Here is a 10211-nt window from a genome sequence, read left to right on the forward strand (position 1 = left end):
CTTACAAGTTATGTTTCAATACCTAATTTCTAAAGAAAATCAGTCATATATTTGGTTTTTAAGGCCTCATAAAGCTCTGCGATATTTTGGCATCATAAAAACTTAGAATCTGGCTCTGGTTCGAATCCACGGATCCAACTAGAATCCTAGATTGGCCAAAACTGGGCCAAGTAACGGCCGCTAGAAGCAACGCAAGCAACATGGAACATTGATAACCCAGTGAATTGGAAGATGGATGATAGCGAAAATGCAACTTCAGTCGATGATCGCAGTGAGGCATATTCAGAGGTATCTGCCCGAGACTGCTTAGCTGAAGGCATTATTGGTCTTTTGCTTCCGACTGTGGAGCAGATAGACGAACGAGTGAAGTCCACTCGGTGCGTATTTTCCTCCTGACATAGTGCGAGCATATGCTGGTGGGCGTGACATGATAGTGACTTTGCGCTGCGTTGTAGGAGATATATTCTTACATTTGAAGTGTCATCTGCATGAAGTATAAATTGGAGGCATATGTGCCGATTGGAATGACTGAAAGTTTTATCCCATGAGGTTTTGGTTGCGAAAATTTCTCTTAACTACGCGGAGGTAGACTCTTGTATTGTTGACTTGAATACCCGTTTACGTCAGAACAGACGTCTGAGAAGATAAGTAGCGTCAAAGTTATTCATTCTGATTTATTATTGACTTTTGTTTTATTTCAGGATCAGTCAGCTGGAGCTTCGGCAGCATATTGACACTCTGGCAGAGGGTGAGAGAGGGCGTATTTTGTCTTCCCGGACAGTTTCCGCTCTTGAGAGGTGTACAGTGCAGCGTGTACAATGTTTGCTTCAAGCAATCTAGAAGTAATGCGTTGTCATTTGACCCGCAAAAACTGTAAGAAACATTATCTACAAACGTTGATAAACAGTGTGTGCCCGCGCATTTGCGCTGTGTGGGCAGATGTTCGACTAGCTAAAATGTGGAAAATAAAGTCTGTTGATTGCTTTTGCTCATATTGTCTACTCTCTTCAGAACAAAATTACGTAATTTAATATAGCTGCGCATCAGCGTTATGTGGCGCGTTTTAACTGCAAGTAGTACTTTTAACTAAGTTATGTTAACAAATTTGTGTTAATTTTTCATTTTGCAATAACAGATAAGCCAAATATGTGTTTTAGCTAATATATTATTGGCGTTGTGGTGACAAAGGACTTGGTATTGAGTGCATTTTTGTATTGTGAGTTATTTGAGGAAGTTGCTTAAGAAATGTCTTTTGAGGGAACGTGCGAGCGTGAAAATATCATACATGCCTACAGTGTCACAGGATAGATCAGAAAAGTGGCACTGAATTATGGCTTAGCTCTGAGTAGAAGACAGTATTTATGAGCTATGAAATGCACTTTTATGAATGCTGTTGGCTAAAGGACTTTATATGTTACCTTGAATTTTAGCAATGACTGCATCTTGAAATGTTGTATTTTTATGATGTACAAATGCAGCTGAAATACTATGGAGCATGCTTCTAGTGTCAAGTTTTCTCACTCGTTGCATTAAGAAGATATAATGGTCCATATACGAGCATACTAGTGGAATGTGCTAACCTAGTTATAAAGTATCTCCCAATATTCACTAAGTAATGCATGAGAAAATTTTTAGTGAGGAAGCATGCTCTACATTATTAAGGCCAGTACTACATGTTAGGTTGTATTGAGAAATTGTGAATCAACTGGAGTTGCCTGTGCCGCCAAGATACTGTTGTCAGGCTGCGCTCACAATGACACTTGAATATGTGCACATCGTGCGTATAGTAACTGAAGGTATGGGTGTTCCATCAATATGGCTGTACCAAGCCAAGATGAAAGAAAGCATGCTTGTCTAGCTTTTTTCGGGCGATTTGATGGAATCAGAGGTGCAGACCAAGTTTCGCCACTGGTGAGCCCATTTATGCTAAATAACCATTATCAGCTGAAGTAACAAAAAGATGCCTGCACCGCACTACCGCAGAAGTGGGGAGCGGCAGATAACCAATGAAAGCCAGTGAGCAGTTACAAGATTCTGTGAGCAGCCCACTTGGTCGAGCAGTGTTCTGCTAGTGTTCTGCTTTCTTGTCATAGAGCGTCTCTAATGTCTTAAAGCTGACTAACTATGACCTTAGAAGCCGTAGGAGTCTAAGCATGAGTGAGACATCAGCATTTAGTAAACATTACTGAAAGCACGAAAACATAAATATGCCTACTAAAGCTAACAAAGCCGTATAAGAGAAAGCATAGATTCCATAAAAAGAAACACAGAGGGCACATTTATAAGCAATCAACCGACTGATGTTTGGGATAACTGATTGCAGTTGTGGGGTAAGGAGGGAGGGGGGTCCTTAGCACATACACAGGACTGTTTGGGTTTCTTCAGCCAGAAAAGCTTGAGAAAGCGTTCCTTGCCTTTCTATGAAGAAAATATTCTTTTTCGTACATCCTAGCTACTTGATGAGGAGGCAGTTGTAAGGCACTCTGTTTCTAGTTTTTTTTTTTTTTTAAGCAGCTTCTAATGGCTCTTAAACAGTGATATTTAAATGCAGAAAATTCTAGGCTTTAATACTTTTTGTGCAAATACCAGAGAGCCTCTAAGCTGAGCAACAAGCATCACAAAATATTAGTGCTAGCACTGTAAGCAGACCAGAAAATAATAAGTGGATTGGTGTTTGTCAGTGGTCTGCTTTATGAAGCTGCTGAGCAAAATAATGTGTGAAGGTAGCCTGAAGTTATGGCAGGTACAGAGCCTACCTTTCTCATTTTTTTTTGGTAATGCAATCTGCCATGTAGGTTGCCTGATTGCGCTGGTAATGGTGGTACAGGAGTGCTTCATTCGTATCTGCCATGTAAATAGCCAGATTGTACTGGTATTGCTGGCACACTGCTACTGTGTTCTTATCTGCCATGTAGAATGTTTGATTGTGCTGGTAATAGTGTCATAGTTGCACTCTGTTCTTATATATATCATGTAGATTTCCAGATACCACAGATAATGGTGGCAGAGCACTGCTCTTATCATATGTAATGCTGATTTCCTGATAGTGCTGATAATGGGGGCACAAGGCTGCCTGATCCAGTTACAGAGGATGAGATGAACCGACCAGCAATAGAATTTGAGGGCTGTCGCAAAGTTTTAAAGGGGTATCAACATGAAAATTTTTTTTGTGTATTGTTTCCTTCAAATGATGCTTTAGTCATTGGTATACATGGATCATCTTGTGGAATGTACGTGCGACCACTAAATAATTTATAATTGATTTTCTTGATGCTGTGTCAGTTTCATCAACTGAAGAATAGTGGCAGTTGTATAGTAGAGTAATATTAAAAAAATAACAGTTAACTGTGGCCCATGGTACATGTCAGTACCCTGTTGTGTAGTAAACAGAATCAGTTTTTGAAGTTTGACCAGACCCAATAAGTCAGGGGCATAGACATTCTTGAGCTTATAGTTCGGTGGATGCCTAGCTTGTTATTTAGATAACCAGAAGAGCTTCACCAGCAGACTTTTTGTCACAGAGGAACTTTGTGTGGAGATTACTGCATGCAGACATGAGTAGTATTTGACTATAGTTGGCGTTTAGGTCATGCAAGACATGCAAAGAATGGCAATATAACCGCTGATACATTGCTTGTTGCCATTTGAGCTCTCGAAACAGACTGGATAAAGTGGTTCAGTGATTTAAAGCTATGTACCTGTGATTATTAGTTTTTTCATGGTGGCTCACATGACCTAAACAGCTGTCATTCAATAGATTGAACCAAAACAGCATTCAAGAGAAATTCAGTTTTAAATTACTTAGCAGTCGTAGGTAGATACAATTCCATGGTCCATGTATTCTAGCGTGTTGCACAATTAGAGGCGTGATGTAGAATGCTTCTCCCAGCTAAACCGCAGAATCCTCGCAGTTCAAAATTTGCACAGAAATGGTATTTTGTTGGTAGTATTTTTTAATACCAAATTTGTTTGGGGTACTTGCCTGATACGATCAAAAGAAGTCAGATGTTCCCATCTTATGCGGCGGCAACGATTCCAATTATTAATAGAATGATTTCAAGAAGCGTAGCTTGTTGGGCCAGTTGGTGCATGGTTATATGAAAAACCAGAGGAAAGTACGCGTTCACAAAGAGATGGAGTACACAGGACGATGCTGGAAAAGCCGTGTTTAGCTCGCTAAACAGTATCCAGTGTCATCTTGTGTACTCCTTCTCAGATTGTGAGTGTGTCCTTTCCACTGGTTTTGTGCATAATAATTTCAAGACTGCCAAGGCTGAGCGTAATGTTGTACTGTGGCATTTTACTTGCAGACCTTCGAGTATTGTCTGAAAACCAGCAGATACCCTATGACCTTGACAGCTACGTTAAAAAACTTGTCAATGCCAAAAGAAGGGTGGTGCTTGTTAACAGCATTCTTCAAAATACCCAGGTAAGTTATGTGGCAATAGCCTTTTTCCTTCAGTGGACGACATAATCTGCTTGGTAGCGATGGAGTTGAAACCACACGCAAGTCTCATTCTTGTGTATTTGAAATCGCACAAGTTCAAACGTGGTCCAGTCCAGTGTTATAGAGAATGTCTAATGCCTATTCAAAGAAGTATTACTCACCAGGTTTAAGCTTGTGCCGCTTTTTGTTGCTGCCTACTTATTGTATGCTGAAGGCTTGGCCTCATTATGTATTTTCTGTTGCCATCCAAAGTGAGGCAGTTCATGTCTAGTATGTTAAGGCTTTATACTGCAAAAAAATTCGGCATTGTAATGAGCGAAAAATCATGGGCACGGCCTCTGGCAGGTGGGAGTTGGCAGGTGACTTGGCCGAGCACGAATTGGTTGTGTGGCTGAGTGGCGTCATGAGACCACATGACATGGCAGACGCTGCCTACTCTGGCTTCTCCTTTGAGATGGAAGGGTGAGGTGGAAATTGAACCCTCCAAGGCTTCTGGACAAGGAGTAACACATGCTGTTCCTAGGCCATGCAACCATGTCCATATGATTTGGTTGAAGTGGTGTTTTATAGGTATCTATGTTGGGTGGTCTTTCACATAATTGATAACCTTACAACTGCATGCTAATGAATATGTGAGATATTATGGAGGCCAAATATAAGAGGTCAGTGATTAAGCGAGTAGCAAGGTGCATGTACACAAATGAGGATCTGCAAATAGGACCCATTAAGGCTATCGTGTCATATTTGGAAAGGTGGAGCTTCCAATTTTTTTGTGCGACATTGTTGTGCATTATATAGCTGCCTGGCCATCCCTAGTCACTAACTTGAAAGTAGCCACTTCCTTCACTTTTTGTAGTATATACCATATTAATAACAAGGAAGTAATTACTCGGTGACATCCACCCAAGCGTAGCCATATGGCTACAAAGGAAAGCTATACAGCTTTCTCAGAAACTTCGTAGTTAAAGACAAATTCGTCCTGATCTGGGGATCGAACCCGGCACCACCACCTTTCCGGGGCATTCGCACTACCAACTGAGCTAACCAGGATGGCTAGTAGATCAGATGATAGGGCGAGAGCGAATTGATCTATAACTTGAAGTGGGAATGGTGTTGGTCAAATATTTAGGGGAATCTCCCAAGGTGGAGTAGATTTCTAATAAAGAAGTAATTCCCCTAAATATTTGGCCAACACCCTTCCCACTTCGATTTAAGATCAATCGAGGTGCAATCACCTTTCTTAAAGATGGGGGTTATCTTACTGTGCTTTAGTTTGGGGGAAAAAAGCACTTGTTCTGAACATCAAATTAATGATTGCAGCTAGAACATGTGATATGAGGTGGGAAATCAGCTTTATATTTACTGGGATGTAGGCTGTCCAAGGCAGCACTTGCTACTTTGAGGCTGTTTAAGTTAATAACAGATAAAACTTCTTCATTCAGGTGTAGTTGGCAACAAGAATACCGAATGCATAAGGCGGTTAGATGGATTCGAATAGGGAGATGTGGTATTATCTTTACTTACGAAAAAGTTACTAAAGGCGTCTGCAATCTCTGACTGGGTGCAATATTCCTCATCATCAACAATCTTGCTTATTAACCGTTTCTTAAACTGATTTTGGAAAAGGTTAACTATCTCCCATTATTTTTTGCAACATTGTTTCCGCAGTTTAGTATTGTATGTTCATAGTAATTTTTTTTCGCTGTTATCAATTCTGCTTAGAGATGTTAGCAATGTTGGATTGCTTTTTTGTTTTCTATGAAGGTTTTCTCGAGTGCACATAGACTTTAGCATCTGATCTGTTAACCATGGATTCTGCGATGGCACTATCCTTTTCTTTGCGAGAATTTGAGTGAAAAACATGATAAAAGCAGTGTCAAAAACAGTGAAAAAGCTTCTTGAGGGCCTTTCAGTGAGAATACTTTGGACCAGTCAATGTTAGATATGGTGGCAACAAATGATTGTTTATCGAGCTCAACTTGGTGAAACGTAGTGGTATTAGACTGAGAACTTGCGTGGAAATGTAAACAGATGAGATAGTTGTCGGTAATATCATTTACTAAAACACCGAGTGGAAACATTATGCTCCTGTTATAATGGTAACATAACTCTTCCCCCTTTTGGAAAGGTAGAGTCTATGCAGTACAGGAGGAGGTAATGTTCATATTCTGCTAAATAATATTCTACTGCATGAATTACCATTGCAATTCCACAGCTAAGGTTTTGCCAAGGCCTGGCATTTTCTTGGCAGACTTAGAAAAAGGTGTTGATGAATGAGTTCCCAGTCATTCAGACATTTGTGGAAGTTCTTTCATTGCTGAAACCTCAGTATAATGAGTTTACATCTTACTGCTCTGAAGTTTGTTTTGCACTGTAGCAATCTGGTTTGGTTTAAGGGGTTTAAAGTCCCAATGCAACTGAAGCTACGAGACGTGCATAGTAGCATTCTATTATATTGTATTGCTGCTTGTTTTTAAAAATGGAAGCCACACTTAATTTCATACAGATGCTTACCTTAACTGCTTGAAAGTTGTGTAGGCTTAAAGTAATCTAAAAACATCTGTTATCTCTGGTGGCTTACAAAAGTGCCTGCTTGCATTTCGTTTTATGTTCAACTTTTTTTTTTTTTTGCACATTCCTGTCAGCAATAAGCGCTGCATCTGTGCTAAGATTCATTTTGCTCTTTTTTTTTTTCATCTCATTTTAAGGAACGGCTGAACAGGATCAACCAGAGCATCACTCGTGAAAACGAAAGACGTACAGCGTTATTGGAGCCGCAAGGCTCAGTGTCAGGCGAAGGGTAGCCACGTGCTGCCTTACCTGTCTTTTTCATTTCGACATTCCATGTGAATTGTGGGAATGCCACTGTTCAAGCACTGTGCAGAGGTTACAGGTACCAAAACTAGTTTGGCTTGATGTGCATATGACACAAGGCCACTTCTGTGTCAGTTATATGTGCAATACACATCTCAATACAGGGACAGGTATTGTAAGTAGCCAATAATTAGCTATGCAAGTTGTTGTGTATATAGGCTTTTTATCAATTGAAAACACTGCAGTGTGTGTGGGCTTTTTGGGCTGCATTAAGAGGTGAAATTGAACCCACAAATAAGTGAAAATAGGGTACTTTCATACGCAGTGGATCTACCGCTGCCATTATAACTCTGCAGTGTCGCCACTACAACCTATGCTTTTTGTTGTGCAATATGCATACTCGCTTCACTTGTGATGTCAGTGCATGCCATGGTAGTAGTGCTAACGATCGTGCCCTGACAGTCTTGCAGAAAGGCTAATGTAGCAAAACCTCGTTAATTGGCCTTCAAGGGACTGAAAGAAACAACTAAATAATCTGAAGGTAGACATGGCATGATCCGCTCTCTGAGAGAGAAAAGAAAAACAACCCACAGTCGGCGGTCTGAGTAATTTTATTTGGTGAAAGCCTGGGCTACAGTGGTTGTTGAGGTGAAAAACTGCATGGAAGTGACGGTTTGTCACAGTTTCAGGAAATGCGTTGCTGCACATTCACTGCAGGGAGTGTGGAATTGTTCAAACGGTGAAGGATCTCACAGCCTTAATCACGGTGTGATGCGGTAGCAGTGAAACCACCTCACAAAAACTGTATGCTCGCGTATGCATGTGAGGATGCTTCATCGCGTCATTTACAAGCACTATGCAGTAAGCACGCATTTTCGGTGCTCTGGGAGAACCGCACCAACGGAAGCAAGACAAGACACGTTAACGTAGGCATACGACGCAAGAATGGCGACACACTTCTAAAACGAAACAAAGAAATAAATAAAAAAGCAGTTATGCGCTAACTGGAGTCTAAATGTTGGTGCCGCCTGTTGCAAAGCTCCGAAAAGTGAAAATGGATAAGTAGCCGGACTACTCGTAGCAACATTCCCTGGCATCGCCCCGCCAGTCGCTGCGTGTTCGTCGGCGGAGACGAGGCCATGCACTCTGCAACTGAGGCTTGAAGAGAGCTATCTGGTTGATTGCTGGCTGTGGCCTTGTCAAAAGCACTACTGAATTTACCAGTGTGAGCCCAGCTGTGCCTGAATTAAGTGCCTAATGCTGTAGACCTCTATAAGCTTAGCCAGGACCATGCAGATTTTTCAGGTGAATTTAGATTTAATGAGGTTTTGCGTACAGAATATGTTCATTCGTTAGTCTACACACACTGCAGTCAGTGTAGATTCTTGGTTGTAACTACTGTGAAATAAAAGTGTCTGAATAATGCATTTTGAACTGCAGTTGGTGGCTGCATATTTGAATTCAGTGCAGCGTATGCTAAAGCGTAAATATGTATTGAACATTGTCATCTGTTGAAATGTGGATATAGATCTCCCACTGAGCGTGAGATATGATGTGCAGTAATCATTCTGCAGTGAGGAGCATCCAGATCTGCTCAGTTCCCTCTCGCCTGCCACTTTCAAGGCTAGAAACAGCTGTGTGGGTGTGCTACTTATCAGCTTTTAAGAAGTCAGTATCATACATTGCAGCTGTGGTTACTTGGCTTTTTAGCAATATGCATTAGGGGACTAGGTATTGATGGAAATGATTACGGCCTGGAAAGTATGTGGGAATTCAACATTTCCCTCGCCCGCACAACGCGGCGAACTCTATCTCTCGGGGAGCCCTCATCTTTGCCCTTCTGCTCTATCTCTCGGGGAGCCCTCATCTTTGCCCTTCTGGCCTCCTTCCTCCGGTGCTGTGGCGGAGAGCGCGGGGGTAAGAGAACGGCCCCTCCTTCCCCCTCCCCTCTCATCTCGGTGGACAGCAGCTTCACCCAGAGAGACGACGCCGCGACGCCGTAGCGCGCGGATGCTGCCATGACACCGAGGAAGAACATTGGGCGTTCCCAAATAAACAACTTGGCCCGCTGGATATGTTTGCCTCGGTGTGACGTTCTTCATGGCCACGGCTGTGGTCGGAGCTAGCGGTGTGGCCTCGGTTCTCAGAGCGGAGCCGCAGCCCCGCGAGAATCCCCACAAAAATGGCGCACCAACGTGGGGCCCCCACTGGCAGTCCAGTTGGGGAGGCTAGCTCACGAATAATGGTGGAATTCCACGTAGTAAGTCGTCCAAAGTCGGCTGGGCGATCCTGGCCGGTATGCGAAGCCTAGCCCGATGGCAGGGGTTTCCAACCGCTATTGCGATACGCCTCCAGTGAAATCGCAGGTGTGGTCCGCCGAACGAGTCATTCTCAAGGCGATCCTGAGCTACTCGTCAAGCTCTGCCAGTTGCCTACGCTACACCCATACACCCGCTCGGGAAAGCCGGCCCGTTGGTCCAGCTCACGATAAGTGCCCATTTGCCTACTCCGCCCAGAACCGCCGATGCGGTAAGTCCGTTTTGCCCGTTGGCTCAAAACCGCGCTGTCTGTACAGCGGAGAATGCAGGTGAGAGCGCTGCCGAAGCGCGCCGAGCACAGGTTCAAAGTTCACCGGCTCAGGAGAGTCGAGAGCCATGTTTACTGGAGCGGCGTCGCATGGATATGCGGTGAGGTCACTCGCATTCGGCAGGTCAGTTCACGAGCAGCCAAATGCCGTTCGAAAAGGGAGCGTGAATTATAGTCGCCTGTGCGATGTCACTAGAAGCCGTAGCGTAGTACACCAAATTTGCGGAAGGAGGTCGCAGCGAGGAGCGCCCTGTTGCGGAAACCTTTAAAGCACGTGCATCTCGTAAGAGGGGACACCCACTCGAGCTTGCGTTCAGCAGTTAAGAGCTGTCAGGGGCTAGTAGGAGGGCTCATTTATTTATTT

The 10211-nt window shown here is 43.1% G+C and overlaps 1 protein-coding gene across 1 annotated transcript; it reads left to right on the plus strand.

Annotated features, from left to right (window-relative positions):
• Positions 1-153: 153 nt before the first annotated feature.
• Positions 154-9336, plus strand: Snapin (SNAP associated protein). The gene is made up of 4 exons (XM_084587596.1): positions 154-377; positions 702-748; positions 4311-4429; positions 7156-9336. The coding sequence occupies exons 1-4, from the start codon at positions 232-234 to the stop codon at positions 7249-7251; spliced, it is 408 nt and encodes a 135-aa protein (XP_084443722.1). The 5' UTR covers positions 154-231; the 3' UTR covers positions 7252-9336.
• The last annotated feature ends 875 nt before the right edge of the window (positions 9337-10211 follow it).

This window comes from Amblyomma maculatum, chromosome 1, assembly GCF_055883805.1.
Source record: "Amblyomma maculatum isolate TAMU_Amacu chromosome 1, ASM5588380v1, whole genome shotgun sequence".
NCBI lineage: Eukaryota > Metazoa > Arthropoda > Arachnida > Ixodida > Ixodidae > Amblyomma > Amblyomma maculatum.